This window comes from Heptranchias perlo, chromosome 13, assembly GCF_035084215.1.
Source record: "Heptranchias perlo isolate sHepPer1 chromosome 13, sHepPer1.hap1, whole genome shotgun sequence".
In the NCBI taxonomy this organism is placed as follows: Eukaryota; Metazoa; Chordata; class Chondrichthyes; order Hexanchiformes; family Hexanchidae; genus Heptranchias; species Heptranchias perlo.
The window spans coordinates 16216575-16231454 of NC_090337.1; the positions used below are offsets into that span (position 1 = coordinate 16216575).

The following is a 14880-nucleotide window of genomic DNA, read 5'->3' on the forward strand; positions in this document are numbered from 1 at the left end:
TAGAGAGAGAGAGAGGCAGAGAGAGAGAGAGGCAGAGAGAGAGAGAGGCAGAGAGAGAGAGGCAGAGAGAGAGAGAGGCAGAGAGAGAGAGAGGCAGAGAGAGAGAGAGGCAGAGAGAGAGAGAGGCAGAGAGAGAGAGAGGCAGAGAGAGAGAGAGAGGCAGAGAGAGAGAGAGGCAGAGAGAGAGAATGTCCAGTTGTATTAAAAACAGATAACTTTTTTTCCGCTGGTGGGGTTACGTGTAGCGTGACATGAACCCAAGATCCCGGTTGAGGCCGTCCTCATGGGAGCGGAACTTGGCTATCAATTTCTGCTCGACGATTTTGCGTTGTGTGTCTCGAAGGCCGCCTTGGAGATCGCTTACCCGAAGATCGGTGGCTCAATGTCCTTGACTGCTGAAGTGTTCCCTGACTGGGAGGGAACCCTCCTGTCTGGCGATTGTTGCGCGGTGTCCGTTCATCCGTTGTCGCAGTGTCTGCATGGTCTCGCCAATGTACCATGCTCTGGGGCATCCTTTCCTGCAACGTATGAGGTAGACAACGTTGGGCCGAGTAACAGGAGTATGAACCATGTAACTGGTGGGTGGTGTCCTCTCGTGTGATGGTGGTATCTGTGTCGATGATCTGGCATGTCTTGCAGAGGTTGCCGTGGCAGTGTTGTGTGGTGTCGTGGACGCTGTTCTCCTGAAAGCTGGGTAATTTGCTGCGAACGATGGTCTGTTTGAGGTTGGGTGGCTGTTTGAAGGCGAGTAGTGGAGGCATGGGGATGGCCTTAGCGAGGTGTTCGTCATCATCGATGACATGTTGAAGGCTGCGGAGAACGTGGCATAGTTTCTCCGCTCTGGGGAAGTATTGGACTTGGACGACGAAGGGTACTCTGTTGGTTGCGTCCCAAACACACCCACCAGCTCAATAAACTGATCAAGACCATCAAAGCATCCTACGCGCTCTCATCCCACATACTCCCCGCGTGGGAGACTTCTACTGCCTCCCAAAGATACACAAAGCCAACATACCCAGACGTCCTATCGTATCAGGCAATGGAACCCTGAGTGAGAAACTCTCTGGATACGTCGAGAGCATCCTGAAACCCATCGTACAGGGAACCCCCAGCTTCTGTCGCGACACTACAAACTTCCTACAAAAACTCAGCACCCAAAGATCAGTTGAACCAGGAACACTTCTCACCACGATGGACGTCTCAGCACTCTACACCAGTATCCCCCACGATGACGGCATCGCTGCAACAACCTCAGTACTCAACACCAACTACAACTCATCCGCTTTATCCTGGATCACAATGTCTTCACCTTCGACAACCAGTTCTTTACCCAAAACACACGGAACAGCCATGGGGACCAAATTCGCACCCCAATACGCCAACATTTTCATCCACAAGTTCGAGCACGACTTCTTCACTGCACAGGACCTCCAACCAACACTATACACCAGATACATCGACGATATTTCTTCCTATGGACCCACGGCAAAGAATCACTGAAGAGACTACACGATAACATCAACAAGTTCCATCCCACCATCAAACTCATCATGGACTACTCCTCAGAATCGGTTTCTTTCTTGGACACACGAATCTCCATCAAAGACGGGCACCTCAGCAACTCACTCTACCGCAAGCCCACGGACAACCTCATGATGCTCCACTTTTCCAGCTTCCACCCCTAACCACGTCAAAGAGGCCATCCCCTATGGACAAGCCCTGCGAATACACAGGATCTGCTCAGACGAGGAGGAACGCGATGGGACACCTACAGACGCTGAAAGACGCCCTCGTAAGAACGGGATATGACGCTCGACTCATCGATCGACAGTTCAGACGGGCCACAGCGAAAAATCGCATAGGACCTCCTCAGAAGACAAACACGGGACGCAACCAACAGAGTACCCTTCGTCGTCCAGTACTTCCCCGGAGCGGAGAAACTACGCCATGTTCTCCGCAGCCTTCAACATGTCATTGATGACGACGAACACCTCGCTGAGGCCATCCCCACGCCTCCACTACTCGCCTTCAAACAGCCACCCAACCTCAAACAGACCATCGTTCGCAGCAAATTACCCAGCTTTCAGGAGAACAGCGTCCACGACACCACACAACCCTCCCACGGCAACCTCTGCAAGACATGCCAGATCATCGACACAGATACCAACATCACACGAGAGGACACCACCCACAGGTACATGGTTCATACTCCTGTGACTCGGCCAACGTTGTCTACCTCATACGTTGCAGGAAAGGATGCCCCGGAGCATGGTACATTGGCGAGACCATGCAGACACTGCGACAACGGATGAACAGACACCGCGCAACAATCGCCAGACAGGAGGGTTCCCTCCCAGTCAGGGAACACTTCAGCAGTCAAGGACATTCAGCCACCAATCTTCGGGTAAGCGTTCTCCAAGGTGGCCTTCGAGACACACGACAACGCAAAATCGTCGAGCAGAAATTGATAGCCAAGTTCCGCACCCATGAGGACGGCCTCAACCAGGATCTTGGGTTCATGTCACGTTACACGTAACCCCACCAGCGAATAAAAGTTATCTGTTTTTAATACAATGGGTCATTCTCTCTCTTTCGGGTCTCTTTCTCTCTGTCTTTGTAATCTGACCCATTGTGTATTCAGTATACTGGGATGTAATGTTTTCCGTGGCTAACCTGTCTGAACACCAACGACACCTTTGACTGCTGTGATTGTCTCCCAGCCTAATATAGCTATGCGTTTTTAGAACTCCTCACTCACCTGATGAAGGAGGTAAACTCCGAAAGCTTGTGATTTTCAAATAAAACTGTTGCACTATAACCTGGTGTTGTAAGATTCCTTACATTTGTCCACCCCAGTCCATCACCGGCATCTCCACATCACAGCCTCTAAGGGACTAACGTTTACCTTTGCTACTCTCTTCCTTTTAACATACTTGTAGAAGCTCTTCTAATTCGTTTTTATATTTCTTGCTCGTTTACTTTCATGTTCTATTTTCTCCCTTATCAATTTTTTGGTCGTCATTTGGAAGATGCTAGAATCCATTATTAAGGAAGTAGTAGCAGGACATTTGGAGACTCAATACAATCAAGGAGAGTCAACTTGGTTTTATGAAGTGGAAATAGTGTCTGACAAATTTATTAGAATTCTTTGAGGAAGTAACAGGCAGGGTGGATAAAGGGGGACCAATGGATGCAGTATATTTGGATTTCCAAAAGGCATTCAATAAGGTGCCACACAACAGTTTACTGCACAAGAGATCATGGTGTTGGGGGTAATATACTGGCATGGATAGAGGATTGGCTAACTAACAAAGAGTCGGGATAAAAGGATCATTTTCAAAATGGCAATCTGTAACTAGTGGGGTGCTGCAGGGATCAGTGCTGGGGCCTCAACTATTTACAATATACATCAATGACTTGGATGAAGGGACAGAGTGTCTTGTGGCCAAATTTGCTGATGATACAAAGATAGGTGGAAAAGCAAGTTGCAATGAGGACACAGTGTCTGCAAAGGGATATTGACAGGTTAAGCGAATGGGCAAAAATTTGGCAGATGGAGTATAACGCAGGAAAATGTGAAATAATCCACTTTGGGAGGAAAAATAAAAAAGCAAAATATTATTTGAATGGAGAAATACTACAAAATGCTGCAGTCCAGAGGATCTGGGTGTCCTCGTACATGAAACACAAAAAGTCAACATACAGGTGCAGCAGGTAATCCAGAAGGCAAACGAAATACTGGCCTTATTTCTAGGGGGATGAAGCAGGGAAGTCATACTACAACTATACAGGGTGCTGGTGAGACCACACCCGGAGTACTGCGTACAGTTCTGGTGCCCTTCTTTAAGGAAGGACATACTTGCATTGGAGACAGTTCAGAGAAGGTTCACTAGATTGATTCCAGGTATGGAAGGGTTGTCTCATGAGGAAAGATTGAACAGGTTGGGTCTATACTCATTGGAGTTTAGGAGAATGAGGAGATCCTATTGAAACGTACAAGATTCTGAGGGGACTCAATAGGGTAGATGCTGAGAGGATGTTACCCCTCATGGGGGAATCTAAAACTAGGGGGCACAGTCTCAGAATAAGGGGTCGGACCGTTAACATGGAAATGAGGAGGAATTTCTTCTCCTGAAGGGTCATGAATCTTTGGAATTCTTTACCCCAAAAAGCTGTGGAGGCTGAGTCATTGAATACATTCAAGGCTGAGTTAGACAAATTTTTGATCAGCAAGGGAGTCAAGGGTTACAGGAAAAGGACAGGAAAGTGGAGTTGAAGTAAAAATCAGATCAGCCATGATCTCATTAAATGGCGGAGCAGGCTCGAGAGGCTGAATGGCCGACTCCTTCTCCTATCTCTTATGGTCTCATGGTCTCAATCCTCAGGCTTACTCCTCTTGGCAACATTATAGGTCTCTTCTTTTAATCTAATACGATCCTTAACTTCTTCAGTTAGCCATAGGTGGATCCGGTCTTCGCACTGAGGGACACCATCCAACGTGTTGTGTGGCACTATCACCATGCTAAATGGGACAGATTCCGAACAGATCTAGCAGCACAAAACTGGGCATCCATGATGAGCTGTGGGCCGTCAGCAGTAGAATTGTATTCCAGCACAATCTATAACCTCATGGCCCGCATATTCCTCACTCTACTATTACCAACAAGCCAGGGGATCAACCCTGGTTCAATGAGGAGTGTAGAAGAGCATGCCAGGAGCAGCACCAGGTGTACCTAAAAATGAGGTGCCAACCTGGTGAAACTACAACTCAGGACTACATGCATGCTAAACAGCAGAAGCAACATGCTAGACAGAACTAAGCAATTCCACAACCAACAGATCAGATCAAAGCTCTGCAGTCCTGCCACATCCAGTCATGAATGGTGGTGGACAATTAAACAACTAACGGGAGGAGGAGGCTCTGTAAACATCCCCATCCTCAATGATGGCAGAGTCCAGCACGTGAGTGCAAAAGAAAAGGCTAAGCGTTTGCAACCATGTTCAGCCAGAAGTGCCGAATGGATGATCCATCTCGGCCTCCTCCCGATATCCCCACCATCACAGAAGCCAGTCTTCAGCCAATTCGATTCACTCCACATGATATCAAGAAACGGGTGAGTGCACTGGATACAGCAAAGGCTATGGGCCCCCACAACATCCCGGCTGTAGTGCTGAAGACTTGCGCTCCAGAACTAGCCGCGCCTCTAGCCAAGCTGTTCCAGTGCAGCTACAACACTGGCATCTACCCAACAATGTGGAAAATTGCCCAGGTATGGCCTGTCCACAAAAAGCAGGACAAATCCAATCCGGCCAATTACCGCCCCATCAGTCTACTCTCAATCATCAGCAAAGTGATGGAAGGTGTCGTCGACAGTGCTATCAAGCAGCACTGACTCACCAATAATCTGCTCACCGATGCTCAGTTTGGGTTCCGCCAGGACCACTCGGCTCCAGACCTCATTACAGCCTTGGTCCAAACATGGACAAAAGAGCTGAATTCCAGAGGTCAGAGTGACTGCCCTTGACATCAAGGCACCATTTGACTGAGTGTGGCACCAAGGAGCCCTAATAAAATTGAAGCCAATGGGAATCAGGGGGGAAACTCTCCAGTGGCTGGAGTTATACCTAGCACAAAGGAAGATGGTAGTGGTTGTTGGAGGCCAATCACCTCAGCACCAGGACACTGCTGCAGGAGTTCCTCAGGGCTGTGTCCTTGGCCCAACCATCTTCAGCTGCTTCATCAATGAACTTCCCTCCATCATAAGGTCAGAAATGGGGATGTTTACTGATGATTGCAGTGTTCAGTTCCATTCGCAACCCCTCAGATAATGAAGCAATCCATGCCCACGTGCAGCAAAACCTGGACAACATCCAGGCTTGGGCTCATAAGTGGCAAGTCATATTCGCGTCAGACAATGACCATCGCTAACGAGAGAGAGAGAGAGAGAGAGAGAGCAACCACCTCCCTTTGACATTCAATGGCATTACCATCGCTGAATCCCCCACCATCAACATTCTGGGGGTCACCATTGACCAGAAGCTTAGCTGGACCAGCCACATAAATACTTTGGCTACAAGAGCAGGTCAGAGGATGCATATTCTGCGGTGAGTGACTCACCCAAAGCCTTTCCACCATCTACATGGCACAAGTCAGGAGTGTGATGGAATACTTTCCACTTGCTTGGATGAGTGCAGCTCCAACAACATTCAAGAAGCTCAGCACCATCCAGGACAAAGCAGCCCGCTTGATTGGCACCCCATCCACCACCGGCGCACTGTGGCTGCAGTGTGTACGATCCACAGGATGCACTGCAGCAACGCGCCAAGGCTTCTTCGACAGCACCTCACAAACTCGCGACCTCTACCAACTAGAAGGACAAGAGCAGCAGGCACATGGGACACCACCACCTGCACGTTCCCCTCCAAGTCACACACCATCCCGACTTGGAAATATATCGCTGCTCCTTGATCGTCACTGGGTCAAAATCCTGGAACTCCCTTCCTAACAGCACTGTGGGAGAACCTTCACCACATGGACTGCAGCGGTTCAAGAAGGCGGCTCACCACCACCTTCTCAAGGGCAATTAGGGATGGGCAATAAATGCTGGCCTCGCCAGCTACGCCCACATCCCATGAACAAATTTTTAAAAACTTTTCCCATGGAGTTTTTATTTCTCAATGGAATGTATATTTGTTGAGAATATTGAAATATCTTTAAATGTTTGCCATTGCTTTTCAACCGTCATACCCTTTAATTTCCCAATCTACCTTAGCCAACTCGCCCCTCATTCCTATGTAATTGGCTTTATTTAAGTTTAAGACTCTAGTTTCAGATTGAAGTATGTCACTCTCAAACTCAATGTAATCTGATAAAATTTCACAATCACTTTTCCCATAGAATTCTTTACTGAGGGATTACTAATTAACCCTGTCTCATTGTACAAGATCTAAAATAGCCAGTTCCCTAGCTGGTTCCACGACGTATTGCTCTAGAAAACCATCTCGAATGCATTCCATGAACTCGTCCTCCAAACTACTTTTGCCAATTTGATTTGCCCAGTCTGCAAGATTAAAGTCCCCCATGATTACTGCATTACCTTTGTTACAAGCTCCGATTATTTCATGATTAATACTCTGTCCAATGGTAAAACTACTATTCGGGGCCTACAAACTACTCCCACCAGTGTTTTCTGCCCCTTGTTACTTCTAATTTCCACCCATACTGATTCTAGTTTCTGATCTTCCGAGTCAAGATCCTTTTTCATCGCTGTCCCTATGTCATCCTTCATTATTCGGGCTCGACCCCCTCCTTTTCCATTCTGCCTGTCTTTTCTATACATCATGTACCCTGGACTATTTAGTTCCCAATCTTGGTCACTTTGCAACCATGTCTCTGTAATGGTTATTAGATCAAACCTATTTATCTCTGTCTGTGCGAATAATTCATTTATCTTGTATCTGAATGCTCGGAGCATTCATAAAAGAGCCTTTAATTTTGACTTTACCATTTTTATCCTGCTTTAACCTTATTTGTTGATGCTCTATCGGTAAACTCTCTGCTTATCTTTACCCAAATCACTACACTGTTCTGTTGCCTAGACTTCTCATTAGATTTCTAAATTTCCCCTCACCTGACCCCTCTCCCCCCCCCACTTTATTTTGAAGCCCGAGTTATTCAATTCGCCAGGACACTGGTCCCAGCCCGGTTTAAAGTGGACCCATCCCAACGGAACAGTTCCCTCTTTCCCCAGCACTGGTGCCAGTGCCGCATGAATCAAAACCCCTGTCTCCCACACCACTCTGAGCCTCGTATTTAACTCTCTGATCTGTTTGTCCCTATGCCAATTTGCACGTGGCTCAGGTAGTGATTACTACCTTTGAGGTTCTGCATATTAATTTAGACACTAGCTCCTCAAACTGTCTCAGCCGAACCCCATTCTTAGTTCTACCTACCTCTGAAATGGCCTAGCAAGCCACTCAGTTGTAAAAATCTCGCTAGGGATGGGCAATAAATGCTGGCCTTGCCAGCGACGCCCACATCCTGTGAACGAATAAAAAAAAAAAAATCATTGGTTCCTACGTGGTCCACGACAACTGGATCCTCCCTCTCATGCTCCAGACAGAAAACAGAGGATAGGAATAAAGGGGTCTTTTTCAGGTTGGCAGACTGTGACTAGTAGGGCACCGCAAGGATCGGTGCTTGGGCCCCAGTTATTCACAATCTATATCAATGATTTGGATGAGGGGACCAAATGTAATATTTTCAAGTTTGCTGATGACACAAAACAAGGTGGGAATGTGAGTTGTGAGAAGGATGCAAAGATGATATAGACAGGCTAACTGAATGGGCACGAACATAGCAGACGGAATATAATGTGGAAAAATGTGGAATTATCCACTTTGGTAGGAAAAACAGAAATGCAGAGTATTTTTTTTTTTAAATGGGAGAGATTGGGAAATGTTGATGTTCAAAGGGTCCTGGGTGTCTTTGTACATGAGTCACTGAAAGCTGACATGCAGGTGCATCAACCAATTAGGAAGGCAAATGATATGTTGGCCTTTATTACAAGAGGATTTGAGTACAGGAGTAAAGATATCTTACTGCAATTATATAGGGCCTTGGTGAGACCGCACCTGGAGTATTGAGTACAATTTTGGTCTCCTTACCTAAGAAAGGATATACTTGCCACAGAGGGAGTGCAATGAAGGTTCACCAGACTGATTCCTGGGATGGCGGATTGTCGTATGAGGAGAGATTGAGTAGACTAAGCCTGTATTCTCTAGAATTTAGAAGATTGAGAGGTGATCTCATTGAAACATTCAAAATTCTTACAGGGCTCGACAAGGTAGATGCAAGGAGGAGGTTTCCCCTGGCTGGAGAGTTTAGAACCAGGGGTCACAGTCTCAGAATAAGGGCAAGGCCATTTAGAATAGAGATGAGGAGAAATTTCTTCACTCAGAGGGTGGTGAATCTTTGGAATTCTCTACCCCAAAGGGCTGTGGAGGCTCATTGAGTAGATTCAAAACAGAGATCAATAAATTGCTAGATATTAAAGCCATCAAAGGATATGGGAATAGTGCAGGAAAATGGTATTGAGGTAGAAGATCAGCCATGATCTTGTTGAATGGCGGAGCAGGCTTGAGGGGCAGGAAGGCCTACTCCTGCTCCTATTTCTTATGTTCTTAAATTCTTTTCCAGCTGCGAGGTGTCCTTAACCCTGGCACCGGGCAGGCAACACAGCCTTCGGAACGCTAGGTCGCGGCTGCAGAGAACAATATCTACCCCCACCCCCCGACTATACTATCACCTACCACGTTCCTTTTTACTCCCCCCACTTGAATGGCCCCCGTACCACAGTGCAGTGATCAGTTTGCCCATCCTCCATGCAGTCTTTGCTCTCATCCATACTGGTAGAAAGTATCTCTTACCTATTGAAGATGATCATGGGCTGAGGCTCCTCCATTACTAGATCCTGGGTCCCATACCTGGCCGACTCGCAGTCACACCCTTCTGTCCCTAATGACTGAACAAATCTAAACTGCTACCTGATCTAAGAGGGTGTGAATGCCTCCTGGATCGAAGTGTCCAGAAAGCTCTCCTCCGCCCAGATGCATCACAATGTCTGCAGCTCTGATTCCAGCTCAACGACTCTGAGCTGAAGTTCCTCGAGCTGCAGACACTTACTGTAGATATGGTTGCCGGGGATCAGGCTGCTCTCCACATGCTGCAGTTACGACACACCACCTTGTCAGACCAGAATTTATTTATTTACTTTATTAGTTTTTAATCTCGCGCTATTCTTAGTTTTATTAATTTATGTAGTTTAAGTTATTGATTTAAGCTCTTAATTAAACCCCTCTGTTTTCTGTCCACTAACCAATCCTCAATCCATGCTAATATATTACCCCCAATCTCATGAGCCCTAATCTTGTGTAACAACCCTCTTGTGTCTCACCTTTTAGAATGCCTTTTGAAAATCCAAATATACTAAATCCACTGGTTTCCCTCTTACCTACCCTGCTAGTTACACCCTCAAAAAACAGATTTGTCAAACACGATTTCCCTTTCATTAAACTGTGTTGACTCTGCCTAATCATATGATTTCTAAGTGGCCTATTACTACCTTAGTAACAGGGCACTTCATGTCTGTAATAATAGATTCTAGCATTTTCCTACTACTGATCATGGAATAATACAGCACAGAAAGAGGCCATTCAGTCCACCCTGCCTGTGCTGGCTCTTTGAAAGAGCTATCCATTAGTCCCACTCCCCTGCTCTTTCCTTATAGCCCTAAAAAGTTTTCTCCTTCAAGTATTTATCCAATTCCCTTTGAAAGTTACTACTGAATCTGCTGCTACCACCCTTTCAGGCATTGCATTCCAGATCATAACTTGCTGCTTAAAGAAATTTCCTCATGTCCTTTTGCCAATTACCTTAAATCTGTGTCCTCTGGTTACTGACCCTTCTGCCACTGGAAAGTTTCTCTTTATTTACTCTATCAAAACCCTGAATGATTTTTAACACTTCTATCAAATCTCACCTTGACCTTCTCTGCTTTAAAGAGAACAATCCCAGCTTCTCTAGTCTCCCCACATAACCGAAGTCCCGCATCCCTTGTACCATTCTAGCAAATCTCCTCTGCATCCTCTACAACCGATGTCAGGCTAACTGACCTATAGTTCCCTGTTTTCTCTCTTCCCTCCTTTCTTGAGTAGCAGGGTTACATTTGCTACCTTCCAATCCACGGGGACCGTTCCAGAATCACATCAGCGCAAAGATAAAAGAATGATTTTAAAAAGCTCATTTGGAAAATTAAAGTTGCACCAAAAACAACTTTTTGTTGTTAACTAAGGTATACAATACCCATCTCATATCATACCTGGAGAACCAGAGGCTCTGGGTTAAAAGCCAACGTCAGAAGTAGCTGCATCCGCTCAGAGTCTTTCAAATTCTTCATTAAAAAGCTCCCAGAATCCTTTGTTTCAGCATACCTGCGTACTATTCTGTCTAGGAGTCTTTGCGATGGACAATGCACTAAATCTGACCACCCTTCTACAACATCTGGGGTCAGTAACCGAACTTCTCCATTTAAACGAGAAAACTGAGTCTTGTAGATAGCCTGTGTAACATCACAACGGGGACGTCCTGTAGCCCGTTTGCAGACCTTTTGGTCCATCTCGATCAGTTCTTGATTAGAACCCAAGCGTTTGAGAACAACACGCCGTGCACCTTCTCTTGGCTCCCCATACTGAGCAAAGTAGACATTTTTTACATTCAAGAAGTCCAGAATTCGCAGACGACCCCAGGTTTCAAAAGTGATTTGACCATTCATGAACTTACGACACCAGCTAGTACCAAAGCAGGCTGGACACTTGTTGAGGCTAATAAAACGGCGATCTGCAAGTTCATTCTTCTGAAATGAGGCAAACAATGAGTGCGTATTCATCAACATGAAAACCAACAGACTGACCACAAACAGGAACTTCAGACAACGGTACAAGCGACCAAACTTCAGTGTAAGCAGTCGCCACATGGTTCTGCTTGCACTCAACGTTAATGGCACATTCAGTAACACTTAGAATTCTTTATTTTTGAGTCCATGTCGACAAGCGATTTTCCCTTACATACTCAGTTTGGGTTTTTTAATTTGATCAGACAAGCAAGCAATTATAAGTGACTGTGGACCAGTTCCATGGATCGCATGTCTCATATCTTCAAGCCTCAGCAAATCTGTCCAAGGAACTTGCTGTACTGTAGATTAGTCTAGAAAAGAAAGAAAAGCCACATTATTTACAATAAATCTGCTTGAGCCACACAAATAACTATCAAATTCTAAACATCAATCAATTTCCAGTGGCATTGCACAGTCAAAACCAAATAGAGCTTACAGAAGTTTGGGAAGCAGAGTTGGTTGAAGCATAAGAGTTTCTCTGTAGTACAGGCTGAAGAGCTGGGGGACACTACACCAAATGGAGAGGGTGTAATTATAGCTTGACAAGTTTAAATAAACATCTATTATAAATGAGAACATAGGAATTTATAATAGAAAAATCTGGCAAGTGTGACAAAAGAATGTAACAACAGAAAGTAAGGTTTTCTTGACAAGAGCATGTAGACAAGATTTTTTATTATTACAGACATCTATTTTATTTTTTAAAATCTTACATTTCTGCACACTGTCTACAAAATCTTGCTTCCTGTTGTCACACTTGTGTCAACTTTTTCTATTATAAATTCTTATATTCACATTGTAAACGACATCACCCTGTAGTTGAACAATAGCACCACTGGGTGACACTATATTATCTTTTCTCCACAAATCAAAATATCTCAATTTTTCATCTGACATTTTCCCCTCAGTAACTGAAACTTCTAATGTCCAAAATAAGAGGTCAAACAAAATAAAATATTCAAAGAAGTACATATTTCATGATTAAATTTATCCACCAAGTCCTTGGAGCCTTTTAATGCCTTCATTAAAAGGTGTCAGCCTTGGCTCACTCACCTCTGGCAGAAGGTTGCGGGTTCAAGTCCTACTCCAGAGACATGAGCACATAATCTAGGCTGGCACTTCAGTGTAGTAATGAGAGAGTGCTGCACTGTCACCGGTGCAGTCTTTTAGATGAGACGTCTGCTCTTTCGGGTGGACGTAAAAAAATCTTACGGCACTACTCCAGCAGGGTCCTGGCCAACATTCAATCTTCAACCAACATCTAAAACAGATTTGGTTATTTGATTGCTGTTTGTTGGAGCTTGCTGCTTGCAAATTGGCTGCTGCATTTTCTACATTACAGTGACTACACTTCAAAAGTTCCTCAATGGCTGTAAAGCGCATTGGGACATCCTGAGGTCATGAAAGGCACTTTATAAATGCAAGTTCTTTCTTTCAAGTTTTTACTTGAAGGCATCAACCTCTCCCAAAGGTATGTGCTTGCACTTCATATTATTGCCCAGGTGCCGTCAGCTGAATTCAGATTATGCAGTGTACCAAATTTTCTAACTGCATCAGTACTGTTCCTTCAGTTATGAATTTTTTAGCTTCTGCTCAGTTGTTTTTCAAAATTATTTTAAGAAAAGCTAGAGGACAAGTTTGAAAGCCCAAACCTTAATTGGGGTAAAGTTTTTTTTAAAACCAAGACTTTGTTCAAGAGGGAGAAAATGAGTATACTGATTACACGCCGGAAAGCATATTAAGTTGCGAGCGAACCAGAGAGAGGAGGGGGAGAGGGCGTAGAGCGCAGTGATGCAAACCGGGGGGGGGGGGGGGGGGGGGGGCGCGTGAGCGAACCAGAAAGGGACAGGGAGGGAGGGAGAGAGAAATAGAGTGGCAGAAACACTATCGCTCCTCGTTCTAATTTCATTCATTTTTTTTTTAAAATGAAGATGAATTTCTATTGGACAACACTGGCCTACACACTGAGCCTGCTTCTGTCCTCACCTGACATCTGGTTGTAGCAAACTCATTATGGTCCTCGCTGAGATTAGTTATCGCAGCACAAACCAGGGAAACCTGAGACCTTCATGGTCTGACTCACTCACTGCTACACCCAAGTAACTTATTTAAATAGTTCACATCATTTCTTTTAGTAAAAACAAACCCAACTTTTCCATTTCTTGCTAATGCATTGATATATTGATCTCTGTAAACCTGACAGAACACCATGTCAAGTACCTGCATGCCAATCTATTGGTCACAGGTTTTAATTTCACTGCTGAGGAAATTAGGCATCTGAACAAAAGGAAATTGGATAAATACTTGGAAGGGAAAAAATTTACAGGGCTATAGAGAATGAGTAGGGGAGTGAGACTAATTGGACAGCTCTTTCAAAGAGCTGGCACAGGCACGATGGGCCGAATGGCCTCTTCCTGCGTTGTAACATACTATGATAATTCTAAAGCAAACAAAGCCTATGAGAGACAGATAGGAAGGGAAGTTAGGAGGCAGGGAAGAAGGAAATGGATTGCAGATGAGGGATCTCTGGTCTCTTGCCACAACCCATTAGGGAGGGAGGGAGCAAACAAGAAGTGATAGGAGCGAGTACAGGAATAATGGGAGCAATGAGGTGGCAGGAAGGTGAAGAGTTATAGGGAAGCCAAAAGGATGGGGAAGCACAAATGCTGTGATGGCAATTGCTAACGGGACATATTTTCCCTTCAACCCCAAGGAAAATTGAGCCTACATTCATCAGTGTGGTGTTTTCTTTCCCCACATCACACCACCTCCCACCTGAAAGAAAAAAAGGACAGAAAGATAAGCAAGAGCACTAGAAGCCAAGAGAGTTAGGGAAATTAAATCTATCCATTGAATTGCCTCATATCATTTAATGCCTCAGTCTTTCCCAAAGCCTGGGTTTGGGATTCACATTTTTGCCTGAAGGTATGACATTGCACAGTATGGGCATGTGCAGTGTACCCAAATTCCCAGGAGGCAACAGTACCACTCAGTTGCACAGCTGGAATATGATTCTTTAACTTCTGGTAGTTTCTGCACAAATGCTTTTCCAATTTATTTGAAGAGAAGCTAGAGAACTAATTTCAAAAGCTTTATTCAGGTGAAGTTTAAATAAACTGAGGTGGTGTTCTTTTTTTAAAAAAAAGTGTAGGACAAAACTGTTGATCTCACTTGTAGCAGCTTTTGTTTCGTGTTCTATAAACTTCAGAACGCACATTAAGCTGGGAGTGTTTTATTTCTCCACTTGAAATTTAGTTTTCAAAACAATGTTGAATTTTGAAGGAAACAGTCTCTAATTATCACTATCACCAGTCTAACGGTCACAGTTAAGAATGATAGACTGGCAGCTAACATAAAAGGGAATCCAAAAGTTTTCTATAGGCATATAAATAGTAAACGGGTAGTAAGGGGAGGGGTGGGGCTGATT

General features: G+C 44.9%; 1 protein-coding gene across 3 annotated transcripts in view; it reads right to left on the reverse strand.

Moving 5' to 3' along the window:
* dipk2ab (divergent protein kinase domain 2Ab) overlaps positions 1-14880 on the reverse strand; it is a 253383-nt gene that overhangs the window by 213825 nt on the left and 24678 nt on the right. For all 3 annotated transcript variants that reach the window (XM_067995033.1, XM_067995034.1, XM_067995035.1), the window contains exon 2: positions 10881-11764. In XM_067995033.1, the coding sequence (XP_067851134.1) occupies positions 10881-11534 (654 nt within the window). In that variant the 5' untranslated portion in view covers positions 11535-11764. The remainder of the gene's footprint in view (positions 1-10880; positions 11765-14880) is intronic.